Below are 27,900 nucleotides of genomic sequence, written 5' to 3' on the forward strand. Positions count from 1 at the left end.
TGATTTGTCTTTTTTTTAATGTGCTAAGCCATTAGAATTATAACTAGCTGTACTTATTTCACCACTTACAATAATGAGAAGTTTAAATTATACTTATTGTAATAAATGCCTGTTCACTTACTACCAAAAAGTACCATGATGATCTAGCTGTTAGACACCTAGTATCAGGGACAACACCCCTTTCTATCTTACCACCCCCGTACCCGTAACACGCCTTTAGCGTCCTAAAAAACACCTTCAACCGGCGATTGGCGTGGCCCAGGTAAGAAATTGTGTGTGTGGTTAGGATTCTAAGCACGTAGAGCTAATGTCTCTCTCACACCTCTGCACTGAGTGTGTTCCTGCCCGCTCATAAGATATTAGATCACTGCACTCCTGCCCATCTCTCATCAGCAGAGCAGAGAGCACACAGACAAGCAGCTACACCCACCACCTTTCCTCCCCTCCCTCAGTCACACACCACACAGTTGTGGTTGTAAAAAATCCTATGAATAAAATTGTCTACTTTAACTAACAATGACAGACAGAAAATAAATCCACACACTGGTATATGCTAGGTTAATCAGACAACGTTTTGACGCCAAACTGGGTCTTTGTCAGGAAAATGAGCCTGTGAATGTCTGGTGCTGTTTGCAGCAACTAAAGTGTTGTTCCTGATGGTCCCAGAGGTGTGAGTGGGAGCAGATATTAGAACAGGATTGTGTGTATGTCACGTTGTCACAGATGCTTTATCTCCAGCGAGACCAAGATAGACCAAGCTCCGAGATGAGGGGAGTTCGCGCTAAACACTAACTTCACGGGGTGTCATTTTCAATCTCTCCCTGACCCCATTCTGTAACGTTTCAAGCAGACCTCCATAGTCCCTGTGCCACAGAACGCCAAGGTAACCACCTAAATGACTATCGCTGCGTAGCACTCACATCTGTAGCCATGAGATGCTTTGAAAGGCTGGTCATGGCTCACATCAACACCATCATCCCGGACCCACTCCAATTCGCATAAGCATTCGCATGCCCCAACAGATCCGCAGATGACGCAATGTTTATTGCACTCCACACTGCCCTTTCCCACCTGGACAAAGCGAACACCTATGTGAGGATGTTTGTTCATTAACTACAGCATAGTGTCCTCCAAGCTCATCACTAAGTTAAGGAACCTGGGACTGAACACCTCCCTCTGCAACTGGATCCTGGATGTCCTGACGGGACGCCCCCAGGTGGTGAGGGTAGGCAACAACACATCCTCCACGCTGACCCTCAACACAGGGGCCCCTTAGGGTAGGTAGCATGATTAGCCTATAGATAGGATTGGTACACTTTACATTAGAGAAGCTTCCATTAAAGAAAACCCTCTGTTCTTTTGGATAGATGGCTCTCAACTCATGGTGTTGGGAGAGGATGTAAAGCCTTAACACACACTACCGTTCAAGAGTTTGGGGTCACTTAGAAATTCCTTGTTTTCCATAAAAAATTAAAAAATGAATAGGAAATAGAGTCAAGATGTTGACAAGGTTATAAATAATGATTTATTCATTGAAATAATAATAATTGTATCCTTCAAACTTTGCTTTCGTCAAAGAACTCCATTTGCCGCAATTACAGCCTTGCAGACCTTTGGCATTTTAGTTGTCAATTTGTTGAGGTAATCTGAAGACATTTCACCCCATGCTTCCTGACGCACCTCCCACAAGTTGGATCGGCTTGATGGGCATTTTTTATGTACCATACGGTCAAGCTGCTCCCACAACAGCTCAATAGGGTTGAGATCCGGTGACTGCTGGCCACTCCGTTATAGACCAGAATACCAGCTGACTGCTTCTTCCTTAAATAGTTCTTGCATAGTTGGGAGCTGTTCTTTGGGTCATTGTCCTGTTCTAGGAGGAAATTGGCTCCAATTAAGCTCCGTCCACAGGGTATGGCATGGCATTGCAAAATGGAGTGATAGCCTTCCTTCTTCAAGATCCCTTTTACCCTGTACAAACTCCCACTTTCCCACCACCAAAGCACCCCCAGACCATCACATTGCCTCCACCATGCTTGACAGATGACGTTAATCATTCCTCCAGCATCTTTCATTTTTCTGCGCCTCACGAATGTTCTTCTTTGTGATCCGAACACCTCAATCTTAGATTTGTCTGTCCATAACACTTTTTTCCAATCTTCCTCTGTCTAGTGTCTGTTCTTTTGCCCATCTTAATCTTTTCATTTTATTGGCCAGTCTGAGATATGGCTTTTTCTTTGCAACTTTGCCTAGAAGGCCAGCATCCCGGAGTCAACTCTTCATTGTTGACGTTGAGACTGTTGTTTTGCAGGTACTATTTAATGAAGCTGCCAGTTGAGTACTTGTGAGGTGTCTGTTTCTCAAACTAGACACGCTAATGTACCTGTCCTCTTGCTCAGTTGTACCCCCAAGGCCTCCCACTCATCTTTCTATTCTGGTTAGAGACCGTTTGCGCTGGTCTGTGACGGGAGTAGTACACAGCGTTGTATGATATCTTCAGTTTCTTGGCAATTTCTAACGCCTTCATTTCTCTGAACAAGAATAGACTGAGTTTCAGAAGAAATATCTTTGTTTCTGGCCATTTTGAGCCTGGTAAATTAACCCACAAATGCTAATTTTCCAGATACTCAACTAGTCTAAGGATGTACAGTTTTATTGCTTCTTTAATCAGGACAACAGTTTTCAACTGTGTTAACATAATTGCAAAATGGTTTTCTAATCAGTTAGCTAATCCAAGTTTATCTTTCTAAAAGGCTAACACAACGTGCCATTGGAACACCGGAGTGATGGTTACTGATAATGGGCCTCTGTACATCTGAGTAGATATTACATTAAAAATAATCTATTTCCAGCTACAATAGTCATTTAAAACATTAACAATGTCTACACTGTATTTCTGATCAATTTTATGTTATTTTAATGGACAAAAAAAAAGCTTTTCTTTCAAAAACAAGGACATTTCTAAGTGGCCCCAAACTTTTGCACGGTAGTGTACGTTTTACCAATAACAGATGAAGGTCAATAACATCAAATGCTGCACTAAAGTCTAACAATACAGCTCCCACAATATTCTTATCAATTTGTTTCAGCCAATCATCAGTCATTTGTGTCAGTGCAGTACATGTCGAGGGCCCTTCTCTATAATCATGCTGAAAGTCTGTTGTTTAATTTGTTCACAGAGAAATAGCATTGTAACTGGTCCCAACATTTTTTTTGTTTTGTTTGCTAAGACCTGGCAGCAAACTGATTGGTCGGCTGTTAGAACCAGTAAAGAGCACTTTACCTTTCTTGGGTAACAGAATAACTTTAGCTTCCCACCATGTCTGAGGACAATCACTTTTCTCGAGGCTCATATTAAAGATATGACAAACAGGAGTGGCAATATAGTCCACTACCATCCTCAGTAGTTTTCCATCTAAATTGTCAATACCATGTAGTTTCTCTTTATTAATAGACAATACTTTTTCCACTTCTCCCACGCTAACTGTACAGAATTCAAAATTACACTGTTTTTCTTTAATTATTAGGTATTTTATTCAGGTAAAATGTTGAATGAAATGAACTACAGTATGCTATAATACTATAATAGTTATTCTCTATTCTAGTTTTAGTTCAGCAGAGTCATAAAGGACCATAGATTAAAGGGCTAAAGCGCATGACAGCATTTCTGTGCACAGCCTTACATGCAGAGTTCATGTAATGCCAAATGGATGATTGGATAACCTGGCCTCAGCTCTAGCTTTGCAGTCTGCACAAAGTGCTGAGTGTGTGAGACCTGCTGGCCCAGGGTGTAAACATATGGTCTCCCCTCCCCGAGTGGAACCTGTAATCCGAAAACCATTCCAGTCTTGTCTAACCCTCTTCTCTCTACACCAGCACAGCTGAAATGCATCTGACGAGGTATGGAGAGACTGCTTCCATTACCAAGCCGGTGTTTTTCACATTAACACGCAGGTGTGAATTTAGAGTAGGAAACCCAGAATAATTTTAGTCAGTATAACGGTGTGTGATTTGTGGCAATCGGGTGGTTATTTTCGATATGGTCATAACTGCTGCTCAGCAAGAAAGGTGGAAGGTTTACATTGAAAATTGATGAAGTAAGTGTCGTGTTCATGACTCACTAGTACATTGGAGACAGTATGGACTTTTTAACATTTAATGTACTATAGATACCCAGATTCAAATGAAATGTGAATGTTGGGACCTTTCCGTAGCACCTTCATCGACTCCCACAGAATGAGAATATGGGGGAATATACAAGGGTGGTAGATCACCCCTCCCTATATACACACACACACACACACACCAAAACAATCTGAAACGGTAACACCTCATACATTCATTGGCAATTACCATTTTGTCACAAGGGGATATTTTCACAAGATCAACTAGAAAAATATGCTAAGTAGTCTATCCATCGCTCCTTTTCTGCATTGTCTGAGTGTGTTTTTTTTCTCTCTGATCCTTTCTTCCTATCTCTGTCTCCTCACTCGTCTAGGCTGCAGGCCCTGAGGGAGGCGATGAGGCGGTGTATCTCCATAGCACACTGCATGCGAACCGCTGCCTGCCTCCCTGCCTGGCTGCCATAAAACCAAAAAAACATTAGTCTTCTCTCCTCTCTTGTGTGCAGGGCATATAAAACCATTGAGGACGACGACCTGAAGTTTCCCCTAATCTATGGCGAAGGGAAGAAGGTAAGACTGCTCTCACCCTTAGCCCCGGACTCAGCCTCTCTGGACCCAGCCTGTTGACGGGACTACTCCCACAGCCTTGTTTGAGGCACCATTAGTCAGCCCACTGTCACGCTGTGGAGGAAGGAGCAGTCTTTGTCTGCAGGAAGGCTCACTGTGGTGGCATTCCAGACCATCTTTATAACAGTGTCACTGAACACACAATACGATTGCTAGTCTATGTCACGTTAATGTGGTTCCTGAGATGCAAAGCCAAAGTCTGGTTATCAGCGTATGCTACCCTGCATATTAGGGCCTCTGCCACTCATCTGACATGCAGGCAGTAGTCGGCTGTGTCATTAGATGAGGACCAGGCAGATGTCACCCAACTGCAGTCTGTTACCACACCACAGTAAGCCTCCTATCACAGTCGGCTGTGCCCACGACATCAAGTGCCGGCCAAGCTGAGTCCTTCCTTTGAAGTGAGGGGGAGAGCGATATAGAGTGATAGGAGGGGAGAGGATTGGGTTGTGCTGGAGTAACACCACCGCACTTCAAAGACCGGCACAGCCTGTCGGGCCGTACCTACGCTCAACAATTAATCCCAGGATGTTTCTCCTCCGCCCGAAGAGCTTTATCTCTGTCTTTACCCCTTAGACTCTTCCTCTTTTTCTCCTCTCTCTCTCTCTCTCTCTCTCTCATCTCGCTCTTGTTGCGGCATCTGCACTGCATACTGATCCCAGTTCAGCCCAACTGACTGTACGACTGCCTCCTCGCCCCCCTCTCTCCTCTCTCTCCCCTCCCTCCTTTATACTCTTTCGCCCCCTCTGTCTTCCCTCCTCTCTTTTTCCTTTTCCTCTCTCCTCTCTCGCCCCCTCCTTCCTCTCTCTCTCCTCCTCACATGGCTCCTTATACAATTAGCACTGCTCCCCAGCTCCCAAGCAGCTAGCCCTTTTTCAGAGGCAGAGGCGATATGTGCAGACAGTAGGAATCAAAAGGAATTTCACACAGTGTACAAATGAGGGAGACTGTAGACAACGTTGGTGTCTCAGACTAGGTAGAGAGGAGAGAGATCATTAAGGATTCACAGAACCGGAACATGTCATGATGTTGTGCTTTGCTTCATTGTACAATGAACAATCACTTCCATTGCATTTGAGGTGGCAACATGGATTATGCAGCGGTGCTTGTGTTTATTTGCCTTTTATTTTTTTAAATGGTGTTTGTGTGTTAAGATTAAAATGACTTTATTGGTCAATTGCACCCAAGGTCCAACTGTAATTTTACTTCCAATTTTAACCCAACCTCTCCTAAACACACACATACAGTTTTTTTGGAGAGGTGCGGAGGTCTGAGTGCCCAGGGTGTTGTTGGTAGGTTAAGTACCTTGCTAAGGGCACAATAGCAGGCAATGGCATCTAGGATTCGATACCAGCAACCCTCTGGTCGTCAGCTCACTTCCCGGGATTCGAACTGGCAACCTTCCGGTTGCTGACTCGCCTCTCTAACCTCTAGGGTGTGTGTTTATGAAGATAAGATTTGTAGTCCTGTATCTTGTAGCATAGAGCAGTCTCCAGGGAGATATCATTGGGGGTCATCATTATTAAAGTCATGAGGCCATCCAGTTTAAATTTTTTCCTAAATGACAGAGGAGAGTAGTGTTCATTTGGGCCAGAGTAAATAGAATTTCAACTCAGTCGATTCTAGCAGTGAATTGAAATTCATTCCATGTATTTAATAGGGAGATTTTTTTCAAAGAGGATTCTTTCAATTCATGGTTGGAATTTAAATTCCCTCTCCCGTGAAGTTGACAGACAGAATTGAAAAACCAGTAGAATTGACTCTGACACTGAGGTCCACACACATCAAAGGACTTCAATGGATCAAATTAACCCAAACATTGGTTTGAAATAATACTTGTTGCCAAAACAGAGTCGGGGATTGAGGATCATAGGGTCAGAGGGAGGTAATGTTTATAGTTCCTCTCTTTGATGGTCTCATCCCTCCACAGGCACGTGTGTTGGCTACCATCGGGGTCACCAGGGGCCTGGGAGACCACGAGCTCAAAGTGCATGACTCCAACATCTACATCAAGCCCTTTTTGTCCTGCTGCCCAGAGGTAGAGTACGGTACTACTTATTCTCTATTTCCTGTCTATCAATAACCTGGAGAGTGTAATAGTGCCATAACTGCATCAGACCTTATTGACCAAGGTCATCATGAACAAATGACAGGAAACTGCGTTTGTGTTCCAAAGGGCACCCTATTCTATATCAGGGATCATAAACTAGATTCAGCCAGCTGGTCGGGCGGCCGGAACATAATTACAAATCATTGTAGACTGCAAATTGACCACAAGAAGCCCAAACAGTTTGACTAAAACATAATCATTTCAAACCTTGCTTGCATTTAAATAAGGTCACGTTGTGTGTCTCTCTCTTATGCATGGGAGAACTTGGGAACAGATTTCTTAAATTAAAATAACTTTGAGCTGATTTCTTTTTTAAATTTTTTTTTTTTTACAGTTAAACAATTAAACAATTAAAATTCCACACATTTTTTTTGCCAAATAAAACCACCAGCAACCCTGCCCTATATAGTGCACTACTTTTGATCAGGGCCCATCATTCCATACAACCATTATCTTGTCTGCATTGAAGTTAGTGACATACCAACATTGACGTATGACATACAAATATTTCAACTCATCGTCCTAAAAGGAGTTTTCAGCTCCCAACCAACCCTCCACTGAACAATTTTCTCCTGACTCCTGATAGTCACAAGCTCTCAATACTCTCTTGATCTTTTATTTCAAAGCCCTCTTGAGTTCAGTCATGGTTCAGACAGTGTGTTTTTTTGAAGAGTTCTTGTTTTGAACCTCTATCCTTGCTGTCTATCTTCCCTTGCTGTTGCTCTAAACTTTAAAGCGACTGTAAATACATGTGCAGACAGGATGTACAGTGCATTCGGAAAGTATTCAGACCCTTTCCATTTTCCACATTATGTTCGGTTACACCCTTATTCTAAAAAAACATACAATACCCCATAATGACAAAGTGAAAACTTATCAAACAGAAATACCTTATTTAAGTATTCAGATCCTTAGCTATGAGACTTAATTGAGCTCAGGTGCATCTTGTTTCCATTGATCATCCTTGAGATGTTTATACAACTTGATTGGAGTCCACCTTTTGTGTTTGTTTGGATGTGATTTGGAAAGTCACACACCTGTCTATATAAGGTTGACAGTGAATGTCAGAGCAGAAACCAAGCCATGAGGTTGAAGGAATTGTCCGTAGAGCTCCAAGACAGGATTGTGTTGAGGCACATTTCTGGGGAAGGGTACCAGAACATTTCTTCAGCATTGAAGGTCCCCAAGAACATAGTGGCCTCCATCATTCTTTGGAACCACCAAAATTCTTCCTAGAGCTGGCTGCCTCAGTTTGGCAATCGTGGGAGAAGGGTCTTGGTCAGTGAAGTGAAGTGACCAAGAACCTGATGGTCACTCTGACAGAGCTCCAGAAGCCACTCCTCAGTAAGAGGCACATGACAGCCCGCTTGTAATTTGCCAAAATGCACTTAAAGACTCTCAGACCATGAGAAGATTATCTGGTCTGATGAAACCAAGATTGAATTCTTTGGCCTGAATGCCTAGCGTCACGTCTGGAGGAAACCTGGCACCATCACTATGGTGAAGCATGGTGGTGGCAGCATCATGCTGTGGGGATGTTTTTAAGCAGCAGGGACTGGGAGACTAGTCAGCATGTAGGGGAAAGATGAACTGAGCAAATTACAGAGATATCCTTGATGAAAACCTGCTCAGGACCTCAGACTGGGACGAAGGTTCACCTTCCAACAGGACAACAACCCTAGTCACACATCCAAAACAATGCAGGAATGGTTTCGGGACATGTCTCTGAATGTCCTTGAGTGGCCTAGCCAGAGCCCGGACTTGAACCGGATCGAACATCTCTGGGGAGACCTGAAAATAGCTGTGCAGCGATGCTCCCCATCCAATATGACAGAGCTTGAGAGGATCTGCAAAGAATAATGAGAGAAACTCCCCATATACAGGTGTGCCAAGCTTGTAGCATCATACCCAAAGAAGACTTAAGGCTGTAATCGCTGCAAAAGGTGTTTCAACAAAGTACTGAGTAAAGGGTCTGAATACTTACATAAATGTGATATTTTAGTTTTTTATATATATTTTTTTTATACATTTGCTAAAATTTCTAAACCTGTTTTTGCTTTGTCCATATGGGTTATTGGTGTAGATTGATGATGGGGGGGACGATTGAATCAATTTTAGAATAAGGCTGTAACATAACAACATGTGGAAAAAGTAAAGGGCTCTGGAAATTCCGAATGCACTGTATATACGATGGAGGTTGTGAATTGCTATGGAATCCGGTCATCAGTGGTTTCTACAGTTTCAGACTCAGTGAACCCAAGTTCAAGGCATTTCCTGTTGATCATATTTTCAAACAGTGGTGCTTGTAGGTCAGAAGTAAGACGCGGTTAGTGGGAGTGTCATCATTGTTTTACAGTAAGGCATCTCAATGTCGGAGTCTCTTGTATATTGTGAAATAGACTCTTTTATTGTTTCTCCCACTGGTTGTTATTCCAGTCAGACAGAGGCATTATTTTTCTGCCGATAGCTTTATGAATTGTGATCATAAGGTCAACAACATGTCACGGATGACCGATGATACATTAATGATAAGTCTTTGATTATTTCACAACCACTTTTACAAAAATGTCATCATGCTGTGTTTGTTCATTGACTGACTGGTATTGTATTTGTGAGGTGAAGGACGCGCCTCTTATGGAGTAACAACCATTCATTGCCATTACAGTACTCCCTCTACCAGCACATGGAAACAACAATACATCAAAACCATGGCACTTTGTCCTCAGACCAAAGCCAGTTGGTGCTCTCGGAGTGTGACATGCAGCAGGATGCCATTTTATTATACCAAATCAAATCACATTTTATTGGTCACATACTAGAGGTCGACTGATTTATTCGGAATGGGTGATTAATTGGGGCCGATTTCAAGTTTTCATAACAATCAGTATTTTTGGACACCAATTTGGCCGATTTTTAAATTTTTTAAAATTATTATTATTATTGTTTTACACCTTTTATTGAATCTTTATTTAACTAGGCAAGTCAGTTAAGAACACATTCTTATTTTCAATGATGGTCTAGGAACGGTGGGTTAACTGCCTCGTTCAGGGGCTGAACAACAGATTTTCACGTTGTCAGCTCGGGGGTTCCGTTTTGCCAGCAGCTCTTCGTTGTGCGTCTAGCATTGCGCTGTTTATGACTTCAAGCCTACCAACTCCCGAGATGAGGCTGGTGTAACTGATGTGAAATGGCTAGCTAGTTAGTGGGGTGCGCGCTAATAGCGTTTCAAATGTCACTCGCTCTGAGACTTGGAGTGGTTGTTCCCCTTGCTCTGCATGGGTAACGCTGCTCGAGGGTGGCTGTTGTCGTTGTGTTCCTGGTTCGAGCCCAGGGAGGAGTGAGGAGAGGGACGGAAGCTATCCTGTTACACTGGCAATACTAAAGTGCCTATAAGAACATCCAATCGTCAAAGGTTAATGAAATACAAATGGTATAGAGGGAAATAGTCCTATAATTCCTATAACTACAACCTAAAACTTCTTACCTGGGAATATTGAAGACTCATGTTAAAAGGAACCACCAGCTTTTATATGTTCTCATGTTCTGAGCAAGGAACTTAAACTTTAGCTTTCTTACATGGCACAAATTGCACTTTTACTTTATTCTCCAAACACTTTGTTTTTGCATTATATAAACCAAATTGAACATGTTTCATTATTTATTTGAGGCTAAATTTATTTTATTGATGTATTATATTAAGTTAAAATAAGTGTTCACTCAGTATTGTTGTAATTGTCATTATTACAAATACATTTTTAAAAATCGGCCGATTTAATCGGTATCAGCTTTTTTTTGGGTCCTAATCGGTCGACCTCTATCACATGCAATAAGATCTGCTAACCATGTGTGAGTGTAGCAAAATGCTTTTGCTTCCAACACTGCAGCAATATCTAACAATTCCACAACCACTACCTAATACACACAGATCTAAGTAAAGGAATGGAATAAGAATATATCCATATAAATATATGGATGAGCAATGACAGAGCGGCATTGGCAAGATGCAATAGATGGTATAAAATACAATATATACATATGAGATGAGTGATGCAAGATATGTAAACATTATTAAAGTGCCATTATTAAAGTGACTAGTGAATCCATATATTAAATTTGCCAATGATTTCAAGTCTGTATGTAGGCTGCAGCCTCTCTGTGTTAGTGATGGCTGTTTAACAGTCTGATGGCCTCGAGATAGACACTTATGCACCTGTACTGACCTCACCTTCTGGATGGTATAGCGGGGTGAACAGGTAGTGGCTCAGGTGGTTGTTATCTTTGATCTTTTTGGCCTTCCTGTGACATGGGGTGCTGTAGGTGTCTGGAGGGCAGGTAGTGTGCCCCGGTGATGCGTTGTGCAGACTGCACCACCCTCTGGAGAGCCTTGCGGTTGTGGGCGGTGCAGTTGCTGTACCAGGCGGCGATACAGCCCGACAGGATTTTCTCAATTGTGCATCTAAAAGCTTGAGGGTTTTAGGTGACAAGCCAAATTTCTTCAGCTTCCTGAGGTTGAAGAGGCGCTGTTGCGCCTTCTTCACCACACTTTCTGTGTGGACCATTTTCAGTTTGGACCATTTCCACCCTATCCACTGCTGTCCCATCGATGTGGTGCTCCCTCTGCTGTTTCCTGAAGTCCACGATCATATCCTTTTGTTTTGTTGACGTTGAGTGAGAGGTTGTTTTCCTGACGCCACACTCGGCATGCCCTCACCTAGGCTGTCTTGTCATTGTTGGTAATCAAAGCCCACTACTGTTGTGTCATCTGCAAACTTGATGATTGAGTTGGAGGCGTGCATGGCCAGGCAGTCATGGGCGAACAGGGAGTTCAGGAGGGGGCTGAGCATGCACCCTTGTGGGGGGTCCCAGTGTTGAGGATCAATGAAGTGGAGGTGTTGTTTCCTACCTTCACCACCTGAGGGCTGCCCATCAGGATGTCCATGATCCAATTGCACACGGCGGGGTTGAGACCCAAGGGCCTCAAGCTTAATGATGATCTTGGTGTGTACTATGGTGTTGAATGCTGAGCTTTAGTCATTGAACAGCATTTTTACATAGGTATTCCTCTTGTCCAGATGGGATAGGGCAGTGTGATTGTGACTGCATCATCTGTGGATCTACAGTACTGGGGTGGTAAGCAAATTGAAGTGGGTCTAGGGTGACCGGTTAGGTAGAGATGATATGATCCTTGACTAGTCTCTCAAAGCACTTCATGATGACAGAAGTGAGTGCTACGGGGTGATAGTCATTTAGTTCAATTACCTTTGGTGGCCAACTTGAAGCATGTGAGGACAGCATACTGGGATAGGGAGCGATTTAATATGTCTGTAAACACACCAGCCAGCTGGTCTGCGCATGCTCTGAGGACGCGGCTAGAGATGCCGTCTGGGCCGGCAGCCTTGCGAGGGTTAACGCGTTTAAATGTCTTACTCACGTCTGCCACAGAGAAGGAGAGCCCACAGTCCTTGGTAGCGGGCCGCGTCAGTGGCACTGTATTATCCTCAAAGCGTGCAAAGAAGGTGTTTAGTTTGTCCGGAAGCAAGACGTAGGTTCCGTGACGTGGTTGGTTTTCCTTTTGTAGTCCGTGATTGTCTGTAGACCCTGCCGCATGCGTCTCATGCCTGAGCCGTTGAATTGCGACTCCACTTTGTCTCTATACTGACATTTTGCTTGTTTGATTGTCTTGCGGGGGGAATAACTACACTGTTTTTATTCAGCCATATTCCCAGTCACCTTTCCATGGCTAAATGCGGTGGTTCGCGCTTTCAGTTTTGCACTAATGCTGCCATCTATCTATGGTTTCTGGTTAGGGTACATATTAATGATCCAATACACTTCCTTATAAACTCACTCACCGAATCAGTGTATATGTCAATATTAATCTCTGAGGCTACCCGGGAACATGTCCCAGTCCGTGTGATCAAAATAATCTTTAAGTGTGAATTCCGATTGGTCAGACCTGCGTTGAAGTGTCCTTAGCACAGGTACATCCTGTTTGAGTTTCTGCCTATAGTAAGGGAGGCGCAAAATGGAGTCGTGGTCAGATTTTCCCAAAAGAAGGGCGGGGGAGTGTCTTGTATGTATTGCGGAAGTTAGAGTAGCAGTGATCCAGTGTTTTACCAGCACGAGTGCTACAGTCAGTATGCTGGTAGAATTGAGGTAGCCTTGTTCTCAAATTTGCTTTGTTAAAATCCCCAGCTACAATAAATGCAGCCTCAGGATATATAGTTTCCAGATTGCATAAAGTCCAGTGAAGTTCCTTGAGGGCCGTCGTGGTATCGGCTTTAAGGGAGGATAAACATGGTTGTGACCATAACCGAGGAGAATTCCCTTGGGAGATAATATGGTTGGCATTTGATTGTGAGGAATTCTAGGTCAGGTGAACAAAATGACTTGATGATGTATGTTGTTACAATTACACCATGAGACATTAATCATGAAACATACACCCCCGCCCTACTATTTATTCCTGTCGGCGCGATGCACAAAGAATCCAGGTGGCTCTACCGACAGCATATCCCGAGAGAGCCATGTTTCCGTGTAACAGAGTATGCTACAATCCCTGATGTCTCGCTGGAAAGCAACCCTTGCCTTAATTTTGTTGACCTTGTTATCTGGAGACTGGGTATTAGCGAGTAATATACTTGGAAGCAGTGGGTAGTGTGCGCGCCTCCGAAGTCTGGCCAGATGACCGCTCCGTCTGCCTCTTCGGCGGGGTTGTTTTGGGTCAGCCTCTGGAATCAGTTCAAATGCCCGGTGTGGTTCGGACAAAGGATCCGCTTCAGGAAAGTCGTATTCCTGGTCGTAGTGCTGGTAAGTTGACGTCGCTCTGATATCCAATAGTTCTTCCTGGCTGTATGTAATAACACTTAAGATTTTCTGGGCTAACCATGTATACATCAAAAAAAATTACTGCAAAGTTTCCTAAGGACTAGAAGCAAGGCAGCCCTCTCTGTCGGCGGCATATTTTCCAGAAGATGCATAAAGAGAGTGTGCTGTAGCAGAGGTAATGGGCACAGTAACACTGATCTATACAGTTAGAAGACCTCTTTGTGGAACCTGGAAGCTCTAGCTGTCTTGTCATAAAATATGAGATCAAGCTCAAGGAAAGGAAGACCATATGGTCATGTCCATGTAAAAGGACCCATGAGCAACAACGTGAAGTTCATAGGTGCATCTCAAATTGGGTGTCAAATGAAAGCTAAGAGTCTATATTTGTGAGAAATTAAGGCATTTCTTTTTTCAACCATTTTCCATCCTGACGATTCGGAGTAAGCAAAGTAAGCAAAGGCTTTGATTTCTGGTCAAACAGATGGAAAATGGGTTTTAGAAAACATCTACTAGAAAAAGTCTTAAGGCATTAGAAATGCATCAAAACAGAAAAATGTTGAAGACATTTGAAATTATTTTACCAAAAACCTGCATATCTTTAAGATTCTTTTCAAATGTCTCATCCTCATGAGGGAGAATAATGAAAGTTCACAGAGGTAATAAGTAAAGGTAGACCTATCAATCAGTTATGTTTTTAGTAATATCAATTTGGTTTATGAATTAATTAAGTGATTTTAAAACACAATTCCGTTACCAAATCAGAAATGGAATTTCCCAAAATGCATGCAATTGAAATGGCTACAATGGGAAATCATAGACAAACCACATTTGGGTTCACAAGTTTAGACAGCGCAGTAGAGTATAGTTCAGTAAAGTATAGTACTGTACAGTAGAGCACATGAGTCGAGTACACTATATTGTACTCTACTGTGCTGTACTTTGATGTCCTAACTTGTGAAACAGACATCTATGAATGGTTCAGACCAACCAAATTTGGTATTGTTTGGGGGCAGAGCTCATTAAAATAATAGGCAGTGTGTAGTCAGTTGTTGTGCCTGTTGTTGTGTCAGTTGTTGTGCCATGTCATAGCTGACATCCCATTTTTTCGGCAGACATCATTGAATCAGATATTTAAGAGTTTTTGGAAAATGTGGACACACAAAAAAAAACAGATTTTACCGAAATTCTGTTAGTTCTTCCAGTAAATGTGTTTTCGAAGTTTACATACACTTAGGTTGGAGTCATTAACTCGTTTTTCAACCATTCCACAAATTTCTTGTTTAACAAACTATAGTTTTGGCAAGTCAGTTGTGTCATGCACACAGTAGATGTCTTAAGTCATTATTCAACAATTGTTTACAGACAGATTATTTCACTTATATTTCACTGTATCACAATTCCAGTGGGTCAGAAGTTTACATACACTAAGTTGACTGTGCATTTAAAACAGCTTGGAAAATTCCAGAAAATGATGTCATGGCTTTAGAAGCTTCTGATCGGCTAATTGACATCATTTGAGTCAATTGGAGGTGTACCTGTGGATGTATTTTAAGGCCTACCTTCAAACTCAGTGCCTCTTTGCTTGACATCATGGAAAATCAAAATAAATAAGAAGACCTCAGGAAAAAAAATTGTAGACCTCGACAAGTCTGGATCATCCTTGGGAGCAATTTCCAAACGCCTGAAGGTACCACGTTCATCTGTACAAATAATAGTACACAAGTTTAAACACCATGGAACCATAGGAGCTGTCATACCGCCCTGGAAGGAGACTCATTCTGTCTCCTACAGATGAACGTACTTTGTTGCAAAAAGTGCAAATCAATCGCAGAACAACAGCAAAGGCCCCTGTGAAGATGCTGGTGGAAACGGGTACAAAAGTATCTATATCCACAGTAAAACGAGTCCTATATCGACTTAACTTGAAAGGCCGCTTACCAAGGAAGAAGCTCCTGCTCCAATACCGCCATAAAAAAAGCCAGACTACGATTTGCAACTGCACATGGAGATAAAGATCGTACTTTTTGGAGAAATGTCCTCTGGTCTGATGAAATAAAAATAGAACTGTTTGGCCATAATGACCATTGTTATGTTTGGAGGAAAAAGGGGGAGGCTTGTAAGCTGAAGAACATCATCCCAACCATGAAGCACGGTGGTGGCAGCATCATGTTGTGGGGAGTGCTTTGCTGCAGGAGGGACTGGTGCACTTCACAAAATGGATGGCATCATGAGGGTGAAAAATTATGTGGATATATTGAAGCAACATCTGAAGACATCAGTTGCAAATGGGTCTTCCAAATGGACAATGACCCCAAGCATACTTCCAAAGTTGTGGCAAAATGGCTTAAGGACAACAAAGTCAAGGTATTGGAGTGGCCATCACAAAGCCCTGACCCCAATCCAATAGAACATTTGTAGGCAGAACTGAAAAAGCGTGTGCGAGCAAGGAGGCATGTAAACCTGACTCAGTTACACCAGCTCTGTCAGGAGGAATGGGCCAAAATTCACCCAACTTATTGTGGGAAGATTGTGGATGGCTACCCGAAATGTTTGACCCAAGTTAAACCATTTTAAAGGCAATGCGGGGCGGCAGGGTAGCCTAGTGGTTAGAGCGTTGGACTTAGCAACCAGAAGGTTGCAAGTTCAAACCCCCGAGCTGACAAGGTACAAATCTGTCGTTCTGCCCCTGAACAGGCAGTTAACCCACTGTTCCTAGGCCGTCATTGAAAATAAGAATTTGTTCTTAACTGACTTGCCTGGTTAAATAAAGGTTAAACATTTTTTTTAAAAATGCTAACAAATACTAACTGAGTGTATGTAAACTTTTGACCCACTGGGAATGTGATGAGAGAAATAAAATAAATAAATAAATCATTCTCTCTACTATTATTCTGACATTTCACATACTTAAAATAAAGTGGTGATCCTAACTGACCTAAGTCAGACCTGTCTTTGCTAGGTAAAGCCCCACCTTATCTCAGCTCACTGGTCACCATAGCAGAACCCACCAGTAGCAGGCGCTCCAGCAGGTATATTTAACTGGTCACCCCCAAAGCCAATTCCTACTTTGGCCGCCTTTCCTTCCAGTCCTCTGCTGCCAATGACTCGAACGAATGACTGGAACAAAAATCACTGAAGCTGGAGACTCATAGCTCCCCTACTAACTTTAAGCACCAGCTGTCAGAGCAGCTCACAGATCACTGCACCTGTAAATAGCCCACCCAACAACCTCATCCCCATACTTTATTTATTTTTTCTGCTCCTTTGCACCCCAGTATCTCTACTTTGACATCTATCACTCCAGTGTTTAATTGCTAAATTGTAAATATTTTGCCACTATGGCCTATTTATTGCCTTACCTCCCTTATCTTACCTCATTTGCGCACACTGTACATATACAGTAAATAACACATTAGAAATAAAAGTCTGTTTGTTTATACCATGTGTAACTCTGTGTTGTTGTTTGTGTCGCACTGCTTTGCTTTATCTTGGCCAGGTCGCAGTTGTAAATGAGAACTTGCCTACCTGGTTAAATAAAGGTGAAATATATATATTTTTTAAATAAGGCATTTTTTACTAGGATTAATTGTCAGGAATTGTGAAAAACTGAGTTTAAATTTATTTGGCTGAGGTGTATTGTAAACTTCTGACTTCTTCAACTGTAGCTCATTCTAATATTTCTACTACTGTACATTACATTTTAGTTACACTGTTTTGTACACACTGCATATTTATTTCTATACTGGATTCATAACCCACTATCTACTGCTGTACATATTATTCTTAGTACATCGTGTATATATGTATAGGTTGCATTTGGATTACTGTTGCAGTGCTATTTGGTTGTTAATTGAATTTATTCTGACATTTTGATAATTTTTTAAAATACGTTTTAATATTGTATACTGTGACATTTTACTGCCTTGTTAGGAGCTAGTAACGTACCGTGTACGCGACCAATAAACTTTGAGTTGATAGTGGTGGAGACATGTTACAAATGATTTACAGACAGGATGTGCCTCTGTGATCTTCTCTCTGGAATAACATAACCATTTACCTCCCTCTATGCCCATCTACAGGTCAAAGTGTACCCTCTGACTCAGTACGAACACGGGGTGGATGACGTCCTGGTGATGGGGACAGACGGGCTGTGGGACGTTCTCTCCAACCAGGAGGTTGCCGAGGCAGTCACCTGCTTCCTGGCCAACTGTGACCCTGATGACCAGCATAGGCATGTTCCGCTCATTCTACTGTAGCACAGCTGCTGCCCCCAGGCAGATAGACAGATAAATGTTGTAGTCTCAAGCCTGAACTTCCACTCACCCCATTCTTATTTGGAGAGGATGAATGTTGTTATCTTGTCGTAATTACACACTTTTCTAAACATTTGGATAAGTACTTTCTGAAGTTGATGAAGAGCTTGTGAGACTAGTAATGGAAAGATTCCTTTCTTGAGGATGCCATGGCATGGTGGTTGATTTAAGTAACCAAAACAGGAAAAACATTCAAATCGTTTCCGAAATGTCCTGCCCCTTCAAGTCTTTCTTAGTTTGGGGATTAGTAAGTTCGCCACAGGTGGCTAGTGGAAGAGTTTAAAGACTTTCTGAATGGTAGGTTGTCATTTCATTATTCTCTTGATATTTGTACACACACTGGAGAGTAACACAACTAGCTGTCTGCTTTATGTCTCAGTATACTGTCCTTTGTCTCTTCCATTGTGCCCCAGGTACACGATGACAGCTCAGGACCTGGTCATGAGGGCGCGGGGGGTTCTGAAGGACCGAGGCTGGAGGATAGCCAACGACCGGCTGGGCTCTGGAGATGACATATCTGTCTACATCATCCCTCTGATGTACGGCAATCGGCAGACATAGCCAAGGCCCAGCTCGCCAGCACCCACCATGGGACTCAAGACATAGGTGTGTCCGAAATGGCGCCCTATTCCCTATATAGTGCACTGCACTACATTTATCCAAGTCCATAAAAAGTAGTGCACTATATAGGGTATAGGATGCAATTTTAGGCACTCGCCCAAGTGGCAGACCTAGCTGAGGCCCAGCTAACCACCCACCATGGGACTCTAGACAGGCTGCTCCCCCTCTCCCATCTATCCTAACCCCCCTTTCCTTAAATCAATGCCCTGGTGCTCTCACAGTGCTTAAACCTGGATTGTTTTCCTGGGGAAGCAAAATGGCACCTGGTTGTTGTACAGTACAGGGTAGCATGATTGTGCTTCTCTCTTGTGAAAGGAAATTCTCAGGATGTTACAATATACAGTACCTTTAGTTTCTTCTTTTGTTTCTGTGCTGCAAATTAAAAATGGACAATTCTGGAGTCAAAGGCCTATGAGGGCCATGTATTTGAAACTATTCAGTAGGCTATGGTTTCTGCATAGCCAAGTATTTTACAATGGAAGGGTATAGCTATCACAAAGGTGATCCTACTCTTTTGGATATCGCATGGGACAATTTTAAATGAAGGGCAAAGGGACCGTCTTTTGAAGTGCAATGCTTTATGATGTTGGTTTTTAGCCTATTTAGATGAGATATTGTTAATATATTACTGATTATGAACATGTAAATAAGCTTAAACATGAATGGATTTTAGATGTAGATTTCAGTTCTATACCCTGTTTGAGTTGTGTGTACAGTATATGTTATGGAACCTGTTTTGTTTCTATGATGTTCTGTGTGTCTTTTCTGACTAAGGTCAACCATAGGTCACTGACCTAGATTAGGGGTGTCAAACATACAATCTGGCCTGAGGGTGATTTTAGTCAAAATCAGTTTTGTGTTTAGAAATTATCTACATTTTATACTGTTTCTTGACTGTGTTCAACTTACTAATAATCACCTAAATGAAAGCTAGACAGTCAGGGAGCATCAAATTCCAAAAACGAAGGATAGAGGACAATTTTTTTTAACCACATTTTGACAGCTAGGAAATCATTAAAATATATGACTAGCAACATGATTGACTCTTCTGACCTAGACTGTACAATCCTACCACAAACATTACTATAGCTTTCAGAACCGTGGTTTGGGTGTTCCTCTCCAAGTGTAAAATGAATGAAGTCAGACTGGTTTGATTGCCAGTGACTGTTTATCTCTCATTGTTTACCTTTTCTCCATTTTGATGGGTTTGTATTTTCTTTGTCACTGCTGTACTCCTGAATCTGAATTTACTTAGAGGATATGAAGGGACACGTCTTCACACTCGATTAGGGTTGCAAACGGCATGTGTATTACTGGAAACTTTCTACGTTTTTTGTGGTATCCATCACAAGTGGCCATTTTGGGTACATTCGATTATCACAGGGGTCTATAATAATCTCTGACCCTCTGTGTGGCTTTATCACATGTACAATATATGAAATAATTGAATAAGACGATAAAGTATCGAATGAGAAAGCTGTAAAACATTATCCTAAATATACATTTAGAGAATACCATTGGTGTTTAATGAGGGTTTCAGCATTAAATATCTTTATTTTTATAAAATATTTTACAAACCTTTTATTTATATTACTATGTATTTATTGGCTTCCAACTGGTGTCAGTTGTGGGGGAAAAAAAGTCAGTTGGCAGAGTTGAGGGATAATCAACAAAGGGCTATGCGTTCTATGCAAAACATGAACAACGTGTAAGGTGTGTTCCAAGACGCGATAGCGGAGTAGACTGACCTTCCCCGGAGTTTTGATTATTTCCCAGAGAACGCATAGAGCCCTGAGTTGATTATCCATTTTATACCATAGCTATACTTTAACACATTTGCCAGAAATGTGTTCAAGTTGTCTTGATAACCAAACAGACTTGCTGGTGTAGCTAACCAAACCATTAATCCTAGCTTGCTATTATGAAAATCGAATTCGACAATGCCAATGTTTTCAATTCGACTTTTGCTTTCAAAAGCAGCTCAAACAAAACATGTAAGAGTGAACTATAGCCATTGAATTTTATGGTGTTGATATACCGTGCCTTTATAGGGAAATGATGCATGCTCTAGAATGCCAATCAGAAACAAGTATTCAACAATGCCATGGTATAGTTAAGCAATAAGGCCCGAGGGGATGTATATGGCCAATATACCACAGCTAAGGGCTGTTCTTAAGCACAATGCAGCGCAGAGTGTCTGGATACAGCCCTTAGCCATGGTATTTTAGCCATATACTGTACCACAAAGCACTGCCGGGCCTTATTGCTGTTATAAATTGGTTCCCAAAAATAAATATTTTATCATTCCCGTGGTATACTTTCTGATATACCACAGCTTTCAGTCAGTCAGCATTCAGGGCTCTACTGCCCAGTTTATAGTTGGAGAAAAAAAAATCTGTTGTTGATTAGATGCTTTTTTCATTAATAAGGCTGTTTTCTCTTGAACCATAATATCTATCTACTAGAAACCCATGGAAAATATGGACACAGTTAAAATAAATTAATACTATGATATACAGTGCCTTGCGAAAGTATTCGGCCCCCTTGAACTTTACGACCTTTTGCCACATTTCAGGCTTCAAACATAAAGATATAAAACTGTATTTTTTTGTGAAGAATCAACAACAAGTGGGACACAATCATGAAGTGGAACAACATTTATTGGATATTTCAAACTTTTTTAACAAATCAAAAACTGAAAAATTGGGCGTGCAAAATTATTCAGCCCCTTTACTTTCAGTGCAGCAAACTCTCTCCAGAAGTTCAGTGAGGATCTCTGAATGATCCAATGTTGACCTAAATGACTAATGAAGATAAATACAATCCACCTGTGTGTAATCAAGTCTCCGTATAAATGCAACTGCACTGTGATAGTCTCAGAGGTCCGTTAAAAGCGCAGAGAGCATCATGAAGAACAAGGAACACACCAGGCAGGTCCGAGATACTGTTGTGAAGAAGTTTAAAGCCGGATTTGGATACAAAAAGATTTCCCAAGCTTTAAACATCCCAAGGAGCACTGTGCAAGCGATAATATTGAAATGGAAGGAGTATCAGACCACTGCAAATCTACCAAGACCTGGCCGTCCCTCTAAACTTTCAGCTCATACAAGGAGAAGACTGATCAGAGATGCAGCCAAGAGGCCCATGATCACTCTGGATGAACTGCAGAGATCTACAGCTGAGGTGGGAGACTCTGTCCGTAGGACAACAATCAGTCGTATATTGCACAAATCTGGCCTTTATGGAAGAGTGGCAAGAAGAAAGCCATTTCTTAAAGATATCCATAAAAAGTGTTGTTTAAAGTTTGCCACAAGCCACCTGGGAGACACACCAAACATGTGGAAGAAGGTGCTCTGGTCAGATGAAACCAAAATTGAACTTTTTGGCAACAATGCAAAACGTTATGTTTGGCGTAAAAGCAACACACCCCATCACCCTGAACACACCATCCCCACTGTCAAACATGGTGGTGGCAGCATCATGGTTTGGGCCTGCTTTTCTTCAGCAGGGACAGGGAAGATGGTTAAAATTGATGGGAAGATGGATGGAGCCAAATACAGGACCATTCTGGAAGAAAACCTGATGGAGTCTGCAAAAGACCTGAGACTGGGACGGAGATTTGTCTTCCAACAAGACAATGATCCAAAACATAAAGCAAAATCTACAATGGAATGGTTCAAAAATAAACATATCCAAGTGTTAGAATGGCCAAGTCAAAGTCCAGACCTGAATCCAATCGAGAATCTGTGGAAAGAACTGAAAACTGCTGTTCACAAATGCTCTCCATCCAACCTCACTGAGCTCGAGCTGTTTTGCAAGGAGGAATGGGAAAAAATGTCAGTCTCTCGATGTGCAAAACTGATAGAGACATACCCCAAGCGACTTACAGCTGTAATCGCAGCAAAAGGTGGCGCTACAAAGTATTAACTTAAGGGGGCTGAATAATTTTGCACGCCCAATTTTTCAGTTTTTGATTTGTTAAAAAAGTTTGAAATATCCAATAAATGTCGTTCCACTTCATGATTGTGTCCCACTTGTTGTTGATTCTTCACAAAAAAATAAAGTTTTATATCTTTGTTTGAAGCCTGAAATGCAAAAGGTCGCAAAGTTCAAGGGGGCCGAATACTTTCGCAAGGCACTGTATATATATATTTTTTTACACTTCTAGTATCAATTACCAAAGTTATGATAGATTGTGAAAGATTTTCTGTGAATTATCAAAATTACTGAAGATTGTGGTAACTTTGGTAAATTACTGGTAGCTTTGCAACCCTACATTTGATACATAATACTGAAACATCTACCTCATGCTTTTGGTTTGTTTTAAACAAGAGATCCAATCCCTTGTCCCTGTTTCACCTGTGCATTTTTTCTATATGTCAAATACATGTCTGCATCATCCTGTGTTGCGTGCTTGTTTACTTTAGAAATATGAAACTGCATAGGTACAGTGCATGTGCCATTCTTTACTTAAATAATCTCATGTCACTAGTTTTCATACTAGTATGGCTTAGTCTAGCTTTGTTCAACATTGTATAAGGGCAAGGATGGGCAACTCATCATGAGGGGCAACAGTTGCGCTCGCATACACACAAAACATTTTAGTACCCCCCCCTGAGAGCAGAGATTTAAAAAATAAAAAAAGTTTAGAGTTCATTTTGAGAATTTACAAATGTTGCAGTTCTAAAGCAAGTTTGCTGCAATTCTACACAGTTTGCAGTGTTTAATATGATAACTGAGTGAGACTGATTTAACAAAGTAAATTGGGGCCCATTGATTGTAATTCGACCATAATAAGTTTATATAGTTTAGCAGCCAGCTAACTTAGCAATCAAAAATGATTTAGCTGTCATTGGCTAATTTACTGACTCTGACATAAGATGAAAACTGTTGATGCACAACCAGATTTCTTAAATTGCACCATGTGTATTTTACTATTTGAAATCTCAACAGTAAGTTGAGACCCTGACTAAGTTCCCCCAAAGGACGTTCAACATATCTGTCGTATATTACATGAATAAAACATAAGTAGAAATGGTTTACTGAATGTTGTGAGGGCAGAATATTTACTTGGACATGGTTGTGTCATTTTATCTTGAAACAAATGCTTGATTTATTCAAAAGTTCAAGTTACAACAAGTGTGCACACTCAAGTTAACATTCAGACCTTAAAGGCTAGAGTTACATCAGATACATGTATTAGGAAGTGTTTGGGAGAAACACAAAAGATGCATTGGAATGTTGGAATGAAAGTCTGTTTGTTGTCGTTTTGAAATTGTTAACTTGTAGTTTACTGTTCCTATGTCACACAACTCAGGGAGCTATGTGACTGATTCTCATGCCAGATGTCGAACATAATCTTTTCTCTGTACAGAGTGTATTTTATCCTGTATCCTTGTGTTATTATGCAGTCTGGTACTTACACTTTGCTGAACGATACTCTGCAAACTAACCATTTATGGCATTGACCTGAATCAATTTCTGTTCAGATACAGTATGAAGGATGTACAGTGTCTTGGGTTCCCACCTTTTACCCTTTTATGGATCAGAGGATGGAACTAGCATCTATTTAAATGCTTGATGCACTTCAGTCAATGTAGTATGTATATTCTTTATTCAATACAGTGGGCTGACAATGTCTCCTGGATGACCAGTCAGGAGCTACATTAATAGGCATTCCATCTCATGTAGGACCTCTACTGATGACACTGATGCTCTAAAGATAAACCCATACAGTCTCTAATGATGTCAGAACTTGGGACTTGCAAGATGTGTCTGTGGCGTTTTAAGTGGATTCGTATCTTGAGTTGTGTAAAAGCGTTTTTAGGGAGGTGTTGACGTCAAATCAGTCTCTAGTCATGCATATTCCATATTAACTCTTATCACTGTTCCTTTGACCTTTTTGGTAGCATGTTTCTTTTCAAGCTGTTTCAATGTGTTTCTGTTTTGATTACACAAACGTTACTCAACTGCTCTATGACTGACTCGCTCAAAACAATACAGAAAGAGACTCAAGTAGAATGTTAAAAAAAATATTGTAAATACGGTACACTGTAAAAAGACAAGTCGGAAACAAGTCTATCCTTTGTAATACTGTATGTGTTGGACATTTTTTGTAACTCCAAAAAACACTAAATGAAGTAAACGGGAATTCGTAATGTCTTCAAAACGTAAGGGCAGTGTAAAGAAATGAAGGATTGCTTTTACAATTTATAAAGAATGCTGTGTCATTCCAAAGCCTCTTTTCTTGTAAATGTTAGAAGTAAAAACAAATGTACAAAGGGTACACACATCAACACAACGTACCATTGTGTATATCTACAACAACAGATTTAGATAGACCTACATTATGTAAATCAGATGGATACAGTACATACTACACAGGACTCGTATAGGAAGCCTTTGTGTTTCGGGAGTGTTTAGGGCTCAATAACCAGATGGCACTAGACGTTTTGCTATAGACAGATGGAAGGTGGTGATTGATTCCTGAGTAGAGCAGCACTTTGGTGAGCCCTGTGTGGCATGCAGGGAGGATTGGCCCCCTGGGGGAGCAGACAGCTGGAGTGCTGGAGACCTGTCTGGAAGGAGGCAGGAGGTCGACTGTCTGGCTGATCTGATACCAGGGCTCTCAATTTGTCTTTCTGTGATTCCTCACATCCAGCCTCCTTGCCGGCAAGTGTCTATCCTGTGAAAATGTATGAAAAAAAAAACAGATACATTCTATCAATCATTTGGAAATTTTCATGTTCTGCATGATTAAAATCGATTTCAAGTCTTCACAAATTTTCGGTGATCTGGTACAAAATGCGCAAAGATGCCAGGGGAAAGACAGCCTAGCCATGCGTCTTTCTCCCGCCCCTTCAAACTCAATGCAAGGCATTGACATGACTTGTGCAAGCTTGTTTTTACTTTATACTGCCAGCTAACGGACAGCGAAAGGCAGGCAGAGAGCTTCAATGCCTTTCATGTTTCAATATGTCCCATTCATTTTCATTGCTCTCAAATAATGCATATTGGCGTGTGAAAAGTAATGGGTTAGGCAGAGCTCGCTACTGCCTATGGACTTCACGCCTCATCTCTTCACACGTCATCTGCCGCCTTTTGGTGGTTATGCTCGATTTGCTGCTAGCTAAAGTAAACTGATCAGGATGGCTAACACATTGCATCTGAAACAGTTTTCAAAGTTGGATTTTCTAGTGGGTGATAGGGAATGGAAGACCAACATCTGATTTGAGGGACTTTGATCAAAGGAAGGGACAGAAAGTAACACGATCATTTCAATCTGGGTGTTATAAACGGAAAGACTGGCTCTGTGGCTAAGCAACTAGCTGCCGACTCTTAATGCTTCCCCTGCCGGCAGTTCTCCACAAGCGACAGCGTGTGGATAAGAGACAGTTACTGCGACTTGAACAAATTGCCTATAGCTGCGACAAGCAGCTCTGGACCTTTTCATGGTCCAGAGTGCCAGTGCTCCCCCACACGCCCACTGTTTGCTAAAACAGGTGATTTTAGAGAAGTGGTGTGACCAACATACAGTTGAAGTCAGAAGTTTACTTACACCTTAGCCAAATACATTTAAACTCAGTTTTTCACAATTCCTGACATTTAATCCTAGTAAAAATTCCCAGTTTTAGGACAGTTAGGATCACCACTTTATTTTAAGAATGTGAAATGTCAGAATAATAGTAGAGAGAATGATTTATTTGAGCTTTTATTTATTTCATCACATTCCCAGTGGGTCAGAAGCTCCTGACAGAGCTGGTGTAACTGAGTCAGGTTTGTGGGCCTACTTGCTCGCACATGCTTTTTCAGTTCTGCCCACACATTTTCTATAGGATTTGAGGTCAGGGCTTTGTGATGGCCACTCCAATACCTTGACTTTGTTGTCCTTAAGCCATTTTGCCACAACTTTGCTTGGGGTCATTGTCCATTTGCGACCAAGCTTTAACTTCCTGACTGATGTCTTGAGATGTTGCTTCAATATATCCACATAACTTAGCTCCCTCATGATGCCATCTATTTTGTGAAGTGCACCAGTCCCTCCTGCAGCAAAGCACCCCCACAACATGATGCTGCCACCCCCGTGCTTCACGGTTGGGATGGTGTTCTTCGGCTTGCAAGCCTCCCCCTTTTTCCTCCAAACACAACGATGGCCAAACCGTTATATTTTTGTTTCATCAGACCAGAGGACATTTCTCCAAAAAGTACGATCATTGTCCCCATGTGCAGTTGCAAACCGTAGTCTGGCTTTTTTATGGCGGTTTTGGAGCAGTGGCTTATTCCTTGCTGAGCAGCCTTTCAGGTTATGTTGATATAGGACTCGTTTTACTGTGGATATAGATACTTTTGTACCTATTTCCTTCAGCATCTTCAAGGTCTTTTGCTGTTGTTCTGGGATTGAATTTCACTTTTCGCACCTAAGAAGGAGCGAAATTAAGACAGAACGCGTCTCCTTCCAGAGCGGTATGACGGCTGTGTGGTCCCATGGTGTTTATACTTGCGTACTATTGTTTGTACAGATGAACGTGGTACCTTCAGGCGTTTGTAAATTGCTCCCAAGGATGATCCAGGCTTGTGGAGGTCTGCAATTTTTTTTGTCTGAGGTCAGAAAACGTTTGAACTCTGTCATTGCCAACAAAGGGTATATAACAAAGTATTGAGATAAGCTTTTGTTATTGACCAAATACTTATTTTCCACCATAATTTGCAAATAAATTCATTAAAAATCCTACAATGTGATTTTCTGGAATTTTTTTCTCATTTTGTCTGTCATAGTTGAAGTGTACCAATGATGAAAATTACAGGCCTCTCTCATCTTTTTAAGTGGGAGAACTTGCACAATTGGTGGCTGACAATACTTTTTTGCCCCACTGTAGATGTCATAACCGAGTTGCCAAAACTATAGTTGTTAACAAGAAATTTGTGGAGTTGTTGAAAAACAAGTTTTAATGATTCCAACCTAAGTGTATGTAAACTTCCAACTTCAACTGTAGATCATCCCTAGGAAACAGAGGGAAGATCTCCAAATGTCCAATGAACTGCTCTCTCTCGCCTGTCATGCAGGTCTTGTTACACAGTAGGGTAACACTCTGTTGTGTTGTTTTTGAGGGTGAGCGTTGCTTACGCAAAACCAGTCTCCAAGCCTTTAGCCCGTCACATGGGACCGTCTATTGTGCTTGAGGCTTTCCCATGGCAGCCTTTTGAGCCACTGGAAAGTGATGAGTTGTAATATTTATATTCTAACCAGCTTTGCCATCTATCTTATGCCTGCAAAGTG

At 41.6% G+C, this 27,900-nt stretch overlaps 1 protein-coding gene across 1 annotated transcript in view; it reads left to right on the forward strand.

Moving 5' to 3' along the window:
* LOC112218181 (protein phosphatase 1H) overlaps positions 1-18,963 on the forward strand; it is a 54,706-nt gene extending 35,743 nt beyond the window's left edge. The window contains exons 7-10 of the mRNA XM_024378770.2: positions 4,631-4,694; positions 6,682-6,789; positions 17,769-17,920; positions 18,416-18,963. Of these exons, the coding sequence (XP_024234538.1) occupies positions 4,631-4,694; positions 6,682-6,789; positions 17,769-17,920; positions 18,416-18,563 (472 nt within the window). The 3' untranslated portion in view covers positions 18,564-18,963. The remainder of the gene's footprint in view (positions 1-4,630; positions 4,695-6,681; positions 6,790-17,768; positions 17,921-18,415) is intronic.
* Positions 18,964-27,900: the final 8,937 nt, after the last annotated feature.

The sequence above is a fragment of the Oncorhynchus tshawytscha genome, linkage group LG19 (assembly GCF_018296145.1).
Source record: "Oncorhynchus tshawytscha isolate Ot180627B linkage group LG19, Otsh_v2.0, whole genome shotgun sequence".
Lineage (NCBI taxonomy): Eukaryota > Metazoa > Chordata > Actinopteri > Salmoniformes > Salmonidae > Oncorhynchus > Oncorhynchus tshawytscha.